The sequence below is a fragment of the Zootoca vivipara genome, chromosome 4 (assembly GCF_963506605.1).
Source record: "Zootoca vivipara chromosome 4, rZooViv1.1, whole genome shotgun sequence".
NCBI lineage: Eukaryota > Metazoa > Chordata > Lepidosauria > Squamata > Lacertidae > Zootoca > Zootoca vivipara.
Window position 1 is genome coordinate 101,505,649 of NC_083279.1, and position 14,609 is coordinate 101,520,257.

General features: G+C 44.8%; 2 protein-coding genes across 4 annotated transcripts in view; one reads left to right on the top strand and one right to left on the bottom strand.

The window, feature by feature from the left end:
* Positions 1–14,609, bottom strand: part of LOC118078482 (zinc finger protein 883-like) — a 277,980-nt gene that overhangs the window by 256,104 nt on the left and 7,267 nt on the right. The window contains exon 6 of one of the 3 annotated variants that reach the window (XM_060274074.1): positions 9,318–11,452. The exons of 1 other annotated variant lie outside the window; for it this stretch is intronic. In XM_060274074.1, the coding sequence (XP_060130057.1) occupies positions 9,318–11,452 (2,135 nt within the window). Of the gene's footprint in view, positions 1–5,415; positions 11,453–14,609 lie in introns of those variants that run through there. One more of the 3 variants, XM_060274069.1, reaches the window with a different exon arrangement.
* Positions 1–14,609, top strand: part of LOC132592054 (zinc finger protein 260-like) — a 140,096-nt gene that overhangs the window by 37,937 nt on the left and 87,550 nt on the right. The gene's annotated exons all lie outside the window — the stretch shown is intronic.

Sequence of the window (14,609 nt, forward strand, 5' to 3'; positions counted from 1 at the left end):
AGTCATGGCAAATCAATCTCCGGGGGCTGCTAGCCATCCGATAGCTTCTCTCTGGCACCCAATGAATAAATCCTGCAAACAGAGCTGCACTGCATGTTGTCCAACGTATTAACTCAGCTCAGATACAAAATCAGCCAGAAACACTGTGCTGCATCAGCGCCATTTTAGAATACACAGGAATTGATTTATTAGAGGCCAACCTTTTCCTTATCAAGTCTCTCGAGTTGAATAAAGCTGTGCAATTAAATATCCAATTATAAATGAAAGTCCATCTGTACCCTTCAAAGTAAATTAAGTTTCTTAATGGGGCTTGGCTTGGAAAAGCCCTTTGTAGTATTATAAAAACAAGAGCACATACTGTGTAGATCCGAATATCATGATGAGAGTCTCCTTTAAATTGAGCTGTGAAGTCCAAGCCAGGGGCTGTAAAAATCTGCGTTTTTTCCCATTTCCTTCGATCCAGACTATGTCTGCTAATTGTCCAAATCTGATTATTTTATGAAAGCAGATATTCCCGACTGTGGGAGTGGCTTCAGAGAGTGCTATGCTCTTGACCCAGTGTCCTGCCGCTTGCACAATGCATCTGCGGGTCTTCGAGACAGTCTTCCCCCATCCTGGGGAGTCTGCCAGGGCTAATTACCCCCATATCAGCCCTGAATTCCTGGCACGGCCGGGGTCTGAAGCCATTTCCCATCGCCGGAAAGAGGAAGTCTATGCTAGGTGCATTCTTAACAATTTATGTATTCAATAAACATTGGCCACATGTTATAAAAGGAATATGGATTGTGTTCCCCCACCTTCTTCGTTTTCCCTGGCAAACAAAATTTAAGATACTTAAATCGTGGTGCCCATAATTGAACATAGTATTCTAGGTGGGTTCTGACCAAGGCAGAATAAAGTGGTACTATTCCTTCCCTTGATCTGATTCTGCCTTCTGAGATATTGGCCTCCACTCCCCGTTTGGTGTCGTCTGCAAATGTGATGAGCATCCCCTCAGTTCCTTCATCCAAGTCATTTATAAAGACGTTGAACAAGAACGAGCCCAGGAGAGAACCCTGCAGCACCCCTCTTGTCACTTTCCCCCAGGATGAGGAGGAACCTTTGGCTTTGGTCAGTCAAATCCATCTGACAGCTCACATTTTACCAGCTTCCTCACGTAAATATCACAGGGACCTTATAAAAAGCCTTACTGAAATCCAAAAAATGTGAGGAGAGATTTATCTGGCTTGACTTGTTTTTTGAGAAAGTCATGTGTAAGAGGGAGACAGCAGGGGCGTACCCAGCACGGGGCAGGGGGACACTGCCCCCCTCTAGAAGCAATAAAATAAAATAAATTAAACACCCGACACGGCAGCTCGCCGACCAGAGCCGTCCTTCCCTTTGGGTTACTGGCGACTCCCGCCAGCTCCCTGAAAAGCGGCTCCCCTCCCCCTCCCTCAGGGGCATAGCCAGGGGGGCAGGGAGGCGTTGCCCCCCTCTAGAAGCAAAAAATAAGCTTAAAAATAAGCGTGGCAAAAGCGGCTCCCCGACCTCCTCCCCGCTCCCTCCCTGGCTGTCTCTCTGGCAAAGCCTCTCAAAGGGGAGGAGTTGGGAGCGGGAGCCGGTTCCCTGTGTTGGCAAGGGGGCTATCGGCTCCTTGCCTTAGCCGTCCCAGCTGCCACGCCCTGCCTACTGCACCCAGCCAATAGGGCTGGCTCGGGGGCGGGGTTTAGTTGCATTCAAACAGCCGACGGCAGCCCTGAGCCATCCTTCCTTATTGCCTCCAGTCCTCCTTCGCTCAGCTGATTACCTTGGGCTTTGAGCAGGCAGCACCTCGCCGCTCGCCCCTTTCGGCTTTTCCTGGCTTGTCCACAGAAGCGGAATAGGTTCCTTTTCCCTGGGAGTGGTAACGTTCGGGGATCAGGGCTTGTACCTGCGGGGGGGGGGATCTTGTTTCGGAGGCTTTTTTCTTTGCTGATTACTTCTTAATTGGGAATGTTCTGCCTTTTAACTGCTTTACAGTTTAGCAAAGGCTTTTGGTGGGGAGGGGGGCATCTGGGAGTGTGGCTGAGCGTTTTTCCCTTCCTGCATCTGGGAGCGTTTTTCCCCTTCCTGCTGCTGCTTGGCTCCTCCCCCCTTACTCCTCACTCCCCGTCTTTGCCTCTGTTGGGATTAATAACTGTAAGAGAGAGGGCTTGCAGAGAGCAGCCCACTCTGCTTACTTCCATCAGATGGGAGAGCAGCAGCAAGTCTGGGAGGGAAAACCAGGAACAGGAAGGGTTAAGAAGGGTCCAGGGCTCTGCAGAGTCCTGGAGGCTCAGCTCCAGGCTGGGAGAAGGGAAGCTGGGGAGGAGCTAGCTTCAGCAGGGGCTGGAAAGGAGGGAGTAAGTAGAAGGGCCCCTCAGGAGACTGGTTTGGGACCACGGAGGACCCGTAGAGCAAGGAGGAGGGGCGTTTGGATGCCCAGTCTTAAAAGAGGGGTCAGAGCCCACAAGACGCCATTGTGGGCTTCTGCCCCATGCAGAGCAGACATGATTTGAGACATCTCACCACTGTATATAGCATGCACAATAAAACTCTGAAAATCCAGAGGATGTGTGGAGTGCTTACTTGGGAGTAGCCAACACCCATCTGTGACAATAACATATCTTTGTGGGGCGTGTGTGTGGCTGAGGGAAGCATGTCCCGGCTGCACGGCTGTTTTATTTTATTTTATTTTATTTGTCTTTGTGGGAGTGTGGCTTCCCCCCCCCCATCTTCGGCCAGTGAAGGTCAGCCTAGCTCGTTGGGGCAAGTAGTTAGCTTTATTGTAACTTTATCTTGCCTGCTATGAGCTATGCCATGCAGGGCCACCCAAGATGGACAGGTCATAGTGGAGAGTTTTGACTAAACGTGATCCACCTGGAGAAGGAACTGGCAAGCCACTCCAGTATCCCTGCCAAGAAAACTCCATGGACAAAGACAACAGGCATATAAAAGTTATGACGCTGGAAGATGAGCCCCTCAGGTCGGAAGGCATCCAACATGCTACTGAGGAAGAGCGGAGGACAAGTACAAGTAGATTCAGAGCTGATGAAGCGGCTGGGCCAAAGCCGAAAGGACGCTCAGTTGCGGATATGCCTGGAAGCGAAAGGAAAGTCCGATGCTGTAAAGAAAAATATTGCATAGGAACCTGGAATGTAAGAACCATGAATGGAGGTAAGCTGGATGTGGTAAAAAATGAGATGAAAAGAATAAATATCGACATCCTGGGCATCAGTGAACTAAAATGGAAGGGAATGGGCGAATTCAGTTCGGGTGACTATCATATCTACTACTGTGGGCAAAAATCCCGTAGTAGAAATGGAGTGGCCCTCATACCAATAAAAGAGTGGCAAAAGCTGTAATGGGATGCAATCTCAAAAATGACAGAATGATCTCGATACGAATCCAAGGCAGACCTTTTAACATCACAGTAATCCAAGTTTATGCACCAACTACCGGAGCTGAAGAAAGTGAAATAGACCAATTCTATGAAGACCTACAACACCTTCTAGAAATGACACCAAAGAAGGATGTTCTTCTCATTACAGGGGATTGGAATGCTAAAGTAGGGAATCAAGAGATAAAAGGAACAACTGGCAAGTTTGGCCTTGGAGTTCAAAATGAAGCAGGGCAAAGGCTAATAGAGTTCTGTCAAGAGAGCTGGTCATCACAAACACTCTCTTCCAACAACACAAGAGACGACTCTACACATGGATATCACCAAATGGGCAGCATCGAAATCAGATTGATTATATTCTCTGCAGCCAAAGATGGAGAAGCTATATATAGTCAGCAAAAACAAGACCTGGAGCTGACTGTAACTCAGATCATCAGCTTCTTATAGCAAAATTCCAGCTTAAACTGAAGAAAGTAGGAAAAAACCACTGGGCCAGTAAGATACAATCTGAATCAAATCCCTTATGAATACACAGTGGAAGTGAGGAACAGGTTTAAGGATTTAGATTTGGTGGACAGAGTGCCTGAAGAACTATGGATGGAGGCTCGTAACATTATACAGGAGGCAGCAACGAAAACCATCCCAAGGAAAAGGAAATGCAAGAAAGCAAAATGGCTGTCCAACGAGGCCTTACAAATAGCGGAGGAGAGGAGGCAAGCAAAATGCAAGGGAGAAAGGGAAAGACCCAGGAAACTGAATGCAGATTTCCAAAAAACAGCAAGGAGAGACAAGAGGGTCTTCTTAAATGAGCAATGCAAAGAAATAGAGGAAAACAATAGAATGGGGAAAACCAGAGATCTGTTCAAGAAAATTGGAGACATGAAAGGAACATTTCGTACAAAGATTACCATAATCAAGGACAAAAGTGGTAAGGACCTAACAGAAGCAGAAGACATCAAGAAGAGGTGGCAAGAATACACAGAGGAATTATACCAGAAAGACATGGAGGTTTCGTACACCCCAGGTAGTGTGGTTGCTGACCTTGAGCCAGACATCTTGGAGAGTGAAGTCAAATGGGCCTTAGAAAGCACTGCTAATAACAAGGCCAGTGGAAGTGATGATATTCCAGCTGAACTATTTAAAATTTTAAAAGATGATGCTGTTAAGGTGCTACACCCAATATGCCAGCAAGTTTGGAAAACTCAGCAATGGCCAGAGGATTGGAGAAGATCAGTCTACATCCCAATTCCAAAGAAGGGCAGTGCCAAAGAATGCTCCAACTACCGCACAATTGCGCTCATTTCACACGCTAGCAAGGTTATGCTTAAAATTCTACAAGGCAGGCTTAAGCAGTATGTGGACCGAGAACTCCCAGAAGTGCAAGCTGGATTTCGAAAGGGCAGAGGAACCAGAGACCAAATAGCAAACATGCGCTGGATTATGGAGAAAGCTAGAGAGTTCCAGAAAAACATCTACTTCTGCTTCATTGACTATGCAAAAGCCTTTGACTGTGTTGACCACAGCAAACTATGGCAAGTTCTTAAAGAAATGGGAGTGCCTGATCACCTCATCTGTCTCCTGAGAAATCTCTATGTGGGACAAGAAGCTACAGTTAGAACTGGATATGGAACAACTGATTGGTTCAAAATTGGGAAAGGAGTACGACAAGGTTGTATATTGTCTCCCTGCTTATTTAACTTATATGCAGAATTCATCATGCGAAATGCTGGACTAGATGAATCCCAAGCCGGAATTAAGATTGCCGGAAGAAATATCAACAACCTCAGATATGCAGATGACACAACCTTGATGGCAGAAAGCGAGGAGGAATTAAAGAACCTTTTAATGAGGGTGAAAGAGGAGAGCGCAAAATATGGTCTGAAGCTCAACATCAAAAAAACCAAGATCATGGCCACTGGTCCCATCACCTCCTGGCAAATAGAAGGGGAAGAAATGGAGGCAGTGAGAGATTTCACCTTCTTGGGCTCCTTGATCACTGCAGATGGCGACAGCAGTCACGAAATTAAGAGACGCCTGCTTCTTGGGAGAAAAGCAATGACAAACCTAGACAGCATCTTAAAAAGCAGAGACATCACCTTGCCTACAAAGGTCCGTATAGTTAAAGCTATGGTTTTCCCAGTAGTGATGTATGGAAGTGAGAACTGGACCATAAAGAAGGCTGATCACCGAAGAATTGATGCTTTTGAATTGTGGTGCTGGAGGAGACTCTTGAGAGTCCCATGGACTGCAAGAAGATCAAACCTATCCATTCTTAAGGAAATCAGCCCTGAGTGCTCCCTGGAAGGACAGATCGTGAAGCTGAGGCTCCAATACTTTGGCCACCTCATGAGAAGACTCCCTGGAAAAAACCCTGATGTTGGGAAAGATGGGGTGCATGACAGAGGATGAGATGGTTGGACAGTGTTCTCGAAGCTACGAACATGAGTCTGACCAAACTGCGGGAGGCAGTGCAAGACAGGAGTGCCTGGTGTGCTCTGGTCCAGGGGGTCACGAAGAGTCGGACATGACTAAACGACTAAACAACAACAAGTTCTATCTTAAATGGTGTGACTCACCCTGGGGACTGTTCCAGGAGTTTAAAAACTGCACAGGCTACTGGCTAGTCAAAGCTACTCCTTTAAACAGCATGCAGTAGAGAACACTTTCTCTCCCACATTCCTTATGCACTAAGAAAACAAAAAAAGGACAATAAAATTAGGTCCCTTTTCACTAGATCACCATAAATTCAAACCTTGAGGAAAAAGGGGGGGGGGGAAGACACAAGGTGCAAAATTGGTTATTGCTGCACCAAGAGTCAGGCCTTTGTGATCTTGGTGTGCATGTGATGATTTCAGACCCAATTTGTGCATTCTGCTAACACAAAAGTTCTTGCAGCTCCTAAGTGATTTTTCAATGCAGAAGGAACACGCTCATTAGGTTTTTTTTCCACCTCACCTGCCTTCATTAAGGCATACCCTTTACGATCCCAACTGAACAGCAGGGGACATTATGAGCTAACTGAGAAGTGTTCCCCCCCCTTTGTTAACATGTGTTTCTCCCCTCCATCACTGAGCACCAGAGAAGAGTGCTGCATGTAGATCATCTTTTCATCAAATTTGTACAGCAAAAAAGGGTTGTTGTTTAAGAATAAATAAACAAAGCCCTGGGACACTGAAGTAAGAAGATAGAGAAATTGGATAACAAATCCCCCTCCCCCACAATGTATCTAAACTGCACCTTGTGACTACATAAACATCAGTATTAAGAAGTTTCCCAAATGGGTTTGGGGAGCTGTGAATACTTAATTTTCTGAAGCAAAGACATGTTTATCAATTCAAAGGTATGGATATAGATCACTCAAAACCACAAAAGGGGGGGTGTATCCTGCAACTAAAACAACAACTCTAATGTAGATTTATTTTGTTATAAAAATGCACACACCATGGTTTTGTTTCTGTTGGTTATTCTTCACATTTGCCTCAATACCAACTTTTCAGATGGAAATATGTATTTGTCTCTCTTCTGCACACCTTTGCTGAGTATTTTAATCATAGTATCACAGAACTGGATGGTTGGGACCCCCAAGGGTCCTCTAGACCAACCCCCTCCAGTGCAGGAATCACACCACAAGCATCTCTCACAAAACAAGTTTGCTGCATCTTCCCTGTGAACAGGCCTTCAGATACAACAGAATAACAGAACCATTTGCAGAGTTGGAAGGGAACCACCAGGATCATCTAGTCCAACTCCCTTCAATGCAGGAATCTTTTGCCCAACATGGGGCTTGGAACCGCAACCCTGAGATTAAGAGTGTAAGCGTGGTGGTGTCAGCTCCCTTAAAAAAGGTCAGCAAATCTGGGGAACCTTTCATAAAAAAGGTCAACAACCTTGGGGTTCCCCCCTTAAAAAAGGTCAACAACTCTGGGAAACGGCAGGCACCGGAGGGATCGTCGGATATGCTTAAGATGGTCCTGGGTGCCAATGTGGGGAGGGTGCTGCAAGAAGGGGGCTCCGCTGCCACCCAGGTGGAAAGTTCACCACTGCATCGGGCCAACGGGGAACTGAACATGGCTTGCCCCCCCCTAGTTTTGATCCTGGATACGCCCATGGGAGACAGTATAGAGAACCTCCCCCTTGCATCAGAAGTAGCTCCTCCCCAAGCAGTGATGGAAGCAAAGGCGCTGAGGAAACCTGTCAGGAAGTGGAGGGAGAGTGCCGGGGCTCTGGCAGCATGGCAGAGCCCCGGCTACACAGGAGGGGGGAGACGGAGGGGGAAAGGGGGGGAGAAGGAAAGCATGGAGCGTAGACCCTTTCCTCCGGGTCCAGAATTACGCAGGAGAAAAAGGGGAAGGAGATTTACTGTTCCAAGACTCTTATGTTGGAGGAAATCACCGGGAGGGGCAGTGCCGGATTCTGCATCGGAATGAGGAGACACGTTTTCTACACCTAGCTCACTGTAAATAGAGTGCACCAATAAAACACTGTTGAAAGATAAGCATGTGGAGTGTCGTTACTCTGGAGTAGTTGCAAGAACCCCTTGACATCATGCTTTCATCCTTTATGTTTATATTGTGAAATATAAGGCACATGAATTTTAAAAATGGTAATAAATAAAAAGGATATTGACAAGCTGGAACATATGCAAATGAAGACAACCAAGATTGTCTTAGTTACAGGTAGGTATCCGTGTTGGTCTGAGTCGAAGCAAAATAAAAAAAATCCTTCAGTAGCACCTTAAAGACCAACTAAGTTTTTATTTTGGTATGAGCTTTCGTGTGCATGCACACCTCTTCAGATACACTTGAAACAGAAAAGCCAGACCCTTATGTATATACAGAGGGTGGTGGGGGTGGGTGGGAATGGGTGATGGTCTGATGGGAGTGGTAAAACTCTGGATGGCTGTTAACGGCTGCTGATGGCTGCAATTAGTCCTGGGGGGGGGGAGCAAGGGCTGAGGCGCTAAAGAAAGCTTGATCATGCATAATGAGATAAGAATCCGATGTCTCTATTCATCCCAGGTGGATCCATGGTTTTAAGCTTGGTAATGAGTTCCAATTCAGCAACTTCTCTTTCCAGTCTGTTCCAAGATTGTCTTAGTTTATGCATTTATTTAATTTCTATACCGCCCTATACCAGGGGTGCCAACCTGGGGGGGGGGGCAGGGACACCCTGCCTTGTGTGATCAACCACACGATCTGCTGCATGCCTGGCATTAGAATGGCAATGCCTATCAACCGGGGGGGTGGCCCCTCAATTTTTTTAGGGGGAGCAAAGATCTTTCCATTTCTAAGACTTGCCTCCTATACCCTATGGCCAGTTTCAACATTAAATCACAATACAGTGGTACCTCACTAGACAAATGCCTCACAATACGAAAAACTCATTTTGTGATTTCAATGGAGACTCGCAAGACGAAGTTTCCTATGGTGCGCTTTGCAAGACAATTTTTTTCGTCCCATACGGTGCCTCGCAATACAAATTTTTTTCCTGACTTGCGAGGCACCCTATGGGAAACAGCACTTCAATGCGTTCCTATGGGAGCCGCTTCCCAAAACAAACTTTTCGCTATACGAAGCGACTCGCAGAACGAATTAAATTCGTCTAGCGAGGCACCACTGTACAAGAAATAAAAAAGAAAATTAAAAAACTGTAAACCCCCCAAGTCACCACATTTTAAAAGGCCATTTGATATCAATCAGCCAAAGGGTTGGGTAAAGAGGTGTGTTTTTCCCTGAAGCCTAAAGCTGTATAATGAAGGGTTTTTTCGCCCTTTGTACGAATTATTTGATGAGAACAGGGGGAGGAGATATAGCGAAAGCAATTATATGGTTTCTTCCATATGAATTCTTTGATGGGAAATGAGACTGTGCCTGTGACTGAAGCACTTTCCACATTCCATGCACTGCTAGGATTTCACCCCTCTGTGAATTCTCTGGTGCTTAGCGAGATAGGAGCTCGTACTGAAGCTCTTTCCACATTCCACGCACTGATAAGGTTTCTCCCCTCTGTGCATTCTCTGATGGGTCATGAGGTTGGAGCTCTTACTGAAGCTCTTTCCACATTCCACACACTTATAGGGTTTGTCCCCTGTATGAATTCTCTGGTGCTCAGTGAGATAGGAGCTCGTACTGAAGCTCTTTCCACATTCCACACACTGATAGGGTTTCTCCCCTCTGTGCATTCTCTGATGGGTCATGAGGTTGGAGCTCTTAATGAAGCTCTTTCCACATTCCACACACTGATAGGGTTTCTCCCCTGTATGAATTCTTTGATGGGAAGTGAGAGAGGAGTTGTGACTGAAGCTCTTTCCACATTCCACACACTGATAGGGTTTCTCCCCTGTATGAATTCTTTGATGGGAAGTGAGTTCGAAGCTCGTCCTGAAGCTCTTTCCACATTCCACACACTGATATGGTTTCTCCCCTGTATGAATTCTTTGATGGCAACTGAGAGCAGAACTACAGCTGAAGCTCTTTCCACATTCCACACACGGATAGGGTTTATCCCCTGTATGAATTATTTGATGGGAAGTGAGAGAGAAGCTGGTAATGAAGCTCTTTCCACATTTCAAACACTGATAGGGTTTCTCCCCTCTGTGAATTCTTTGATGGGTCATGAGGTTGGAGCTCTTACTGAAGCTCTTTCCACATTCCACACATTGATAGGGTTTCTCCCCTGTATGAATTCTTTGATGGGAAGTGAGAGAGGAGTTGTGACTGAAGCTCTTTCCACATTCCACACACTTATAGGGTTTCTCCCCTGTATGAATTCTTTGATGGGAAGTGAGTTCGAAGCTCGTCCTGAAGCTCTTTCCACATTCCAAGCAATTATATGGTTTCTCCCCTGTATGAATTCTTTGATGGAAAGTGAGATCCGTACTCCGGCAGAATCTCTTTCCACATTCCACGCATTGATAGGGTTTATCTCCTGTATGAATTCTTTGATGGGAAGTGAGAGAGAAGCTGGTAATGAAGCTCTTTCCACATTTCAAACACTGATAGGGTTTCTCCCCTCTGTGAATTCTTTGATGGGTCATGAGGTTGGAGCTCTTACTGAAGCTCTTTCCACATTCCACACACTTATAGGGTTTCTCCCCTGTATGAATTCTTTGATGGGAAGTGAGAGAGGAGTTGTGACTGAAGCTCTTTCCACATTCCACACACTGATAGGGTTTCTGCCCTGTATGAATTCTCTGATGCTTGGTTAGATCAGAGCTCGTACTGAAGCTCTTTCCACATTCCACACACTGATAGGGTTTCTCCCCTGTATGAATTCTTTGATGGGAAGTGAGATTAGAGCTGGTACTGAAGCTTTTTCCACATTCCAAGCAATTATATGGTTTCTCCCCTGTATGAATTCTTTGATGGAAAGTGAGATCCGTGCTCCGGCAGTATCTCTTTCCACATTCCACGCATTGGTAGGGTTTCTCCCCTGTATGAATTCTTTGATGGGAAGTGAGATCGGACCTATTAGTGAAGCTCTTTCCACATTCCTTGCACTGATAGGGTTTCTCTCCTGTATGAATTCTTTGATGAGAAGTGAGAGAGAAGCTCCTACTGAAGCTCTTTCCACATTCCACACACTGATGGGGTTTGTCCCCTGTATGAATCCTTTGATGGGAAGTGAGACTTTGGCCCTGATTGAAGCTCTTTCCACATTCCACACACTGATAGGGTTTCTCCCCTGTATGAATTCTCTGATGCCGAGTGAGATGGGCGCTCTTACTGAAGCTCTTTCCACAGTCCACACACTGATAGGGTTTCTCCCCTGTATGAATTCTTTGATGAGAAATGAGACCATGGCTGTGACTGAAGCTCTTTCCACATTCCATGCACTGATAGGGTTTCTCCCCTGTATGAATTATTTGATGGGAAGTGAGGCTGGCCTTTTGACTGAAGCTCTTTCCACATTCTATGCACTGATAAGGTTTCTTCCCATTGGGATTTCTTTGATGGGAAGTGGAATGGGAACTTTTTCCACTTTCAATATATTTATAAGGCTTTTCCATTGTGGGGAATTTGTTCTGGTCACCCTTGTTATTGATTTCCAGTTCTGCAATGAAGAGAGAAATGGATTAGTGCCTATTGGAGAAGAAGAGCCCACAATTCATGAAGAATACTTGTTAACACTGGTAATACCTGTAGAGGAATAACATGTGGGCTAGATGGGTGGTTTCAGAGTTGGATGCATATATTAACGAAGATCAACTGACATCATTTATATAATTAATTTTCTTATTGGATTTTCATTTAAATGTTTACATAGACAATCAAATATAAATAATAAGAAATATAGGATTCTCTTGAAACCTTGGACTTCCCACTATCCCTCCCTGGGTTCCATATTTACCGGTATCCTTTTCTTTTGCATATTTTATCTTTCTCTGTTATTTCATTTTCCCATAGTATCTCACGTCCTTGTTACATTACAAGTGTTATTTAAGTCCTCGTAAAGATTTGAATCTTTGTACAAAATATTTCTTTCATATCTCCAATTTTATTCAACAGATCTCTAGTTTTCCCCATTCTATTGTTTCCCTCTATTTCTCTGTATTGCTCGTTTAAGAAGGCCCTCTTGTCTCTCCTTGCTATTTTTTGGAAATCTCCTTTCAATTTGCTGTATATTTCACTATCTTCCTCCCATTTTGCTTCCCCTCTTCCCCCCGCTATTTGTAAGGCTTCATTGGACAGCCACTTTGCTTTCTTGCATTTCCTGTTAGTATGAAGGAGTTAAATTGTACACAGGATATTGTGTTCTGTCACTGAGAATGCTGGGAATGCATGAGCTTGTATAAATATCTCTGTATGAAAAGGGGAGTTCTCTTCCTGTTCTTCCTAATTGCTTTGTGTTCTGTTCTATGGAGAGCATGTCAGCTCAATCCCTAGGAATTGATGGCAGAAAGTGAGGAGGAATTAAAGAACCTTTTAATGAGGGTGAAAGAGAGCGCAAAATATGGTCTGAAGCTCAACATCAAAAAAACCAAGATCATGGCCACTGGTCCCATCACCTCCTGGCAAATAGAAGGGGAAGAAATGGAGGCAGTGAGAGATTTTACTTCCTTGGGCTCCTTGATCACTGCAGATGGTGACAGCACTCACGAAATTAAAAGACGCCTGCTTCTTGGGAGAAAAGCAATGACAAACCTAGACAGCATCTTAAAAAGCAGAGACATCACCTTGCCGACAAAGGTCCGTATAGTTAAAGCTATGGTTTTCCCAGTAGTGATGTATGGAAGTGAGAGCTGGACCATAAAGAAGGCTGATCGCCGAAGGATTGATGCTTTTGAATTATGGTGCTGGAGGAGACTCTTGAGAGTCCCATGGACTGCAAGAAGATCAAACCTATCCATTCTTAAGGAAATCAGCCCTGAGTGCTCACTGGAAGGACAGATCCTGAAGCTGAGGCTCCAATACCTTGGCCACCTCCTGAGAAGAGAAGAATCCTTGGAAAAGACCCTGATGTTGGGAAAGATTGAGGGCACTAGGAGAAGGGGACGACAGAGGACGAGATGGTTGGACAGTGTTCTCGAAGCTACGAACATGAGTTTGACCAAACTGCGGGAGGCAGTGGAAGATAGGAGTGCCTGGCGTGCTCTGGTCCATGGGGTCACGAAGAGTTGGACACGACTAAATGACTAAACAACAACAACAATGCAAACCAAAGGGCAAAAATAATTATAAATACAGTATATGAAACAGAGCATTGTGAAATAACAGTCTCCCTTAATATTTATACTTGTTATGGATGGAAGTCCTAAACAAGAAAATAAGAGAGGGAAAAAAATTAAAGGTATAACACTGGGAGACAAAACATAAACTCAAGGCTTTTGCAGATGATCTAATTATTACATCTGAAAATCCAGAAGAAAGTTTAATTAAATCATTGGAAATAATCCTAAATAACGGTAAAGTAGCGGGTTTTAAATTAAATAACTCCAAAACGAAGTGTGCATGCACACGAAAGCTCATACCAAAATAAAAACTTAGTTGGTCTTTAAGGTGCTACTGAAGGTATTTTTTTACCAAAACAAAACGTTTGGGTAAAAATCCTACAGTTCAAGAAAAAGAACAACTAGAAATATTAACCAACCTGAAAACCTCCCCAAAGGTGAAATATCTTGGTATCTGGATAACACCAAGACAATTACATTAAGACCAGGTTGGACATTAAGAGAAACATGGAGATATGGGATAGATTGAAGTTATCTTTTTGGGGATGGATCTCTACAGTTAAAATGAATATACAGTGGTGCCTCGCTAGACGAATTTAATTCGTTCCACGGGTTTTTTCTTATAACGAAAAATTTCGTCTAGCGAATCCCATAGGAATGCACTGAATTTTTTTGAATTTTTTTTGCCCATAGGAACGCATTAATTGAATTTCAATGCAATCCTATGGGAAACCGCGATTCGCTAGACAAAAACGAATTCGTCTAGCGAGGCAACCTCCGCTAGAAAAAACCTTTCGTTAAGCGAAAATTTCGTTAAGCAGGGCATTCGTTAAGCGAGGCACCACTGTACTGCCAAAAATTGGCAAAAGGACATATCCAAATTTATCTGGGAAGGACGAAGACCTCAAATAAAACATACCTTGTTAATTAACATCAAAGGGGGGATTTGGTCTACCTGATCTAAAACTTTATTATGCACCAGCCTGTTTCACGTGGATCAGGGAGTGGTGCCTGCTCCTGAATACGAACTTGTTGGATTTGGAGGGGCATGACAACCGATTCGGTTGGCGTGCCTACCTCAATTATGATAAGACCAAGGTACACAAAGCTACCTCAATCACATTGTAAGAAAAGTGTTGTATTTGGTGTGGAGTAAATATAAAGATCTAATTGACCCTGAAGCACCTTGGTTGAACTCACCTTTCGAAGCAAAGGCGGTTAAGAGAAAAAACATGAGTGGAGGCTGGTTAACATATAAATCGTTGTTGAAAGAGGAAGAGAATCAACTAAAGCTTAAAAATTATTATGACACTAGTTGACCCTCCCACGCGTTGCTGTGGGTTATCCCTGTGGCTGCCCCCACCCTGTGACGATCCATGACGCGTTGCTGTGCCTGACTCAGGGTCCTTGTTTCTCAGGAAAGGGGGAGGGTGTGTCCATTTCCCCCTGGACTATGTGTCCCCCCCCCCGTGGTTGTGTCTCATCCCTGTACGTCAGCCCATGACCTATTTGGGCCCCTCCCCCCCCACCCAGGGCTCC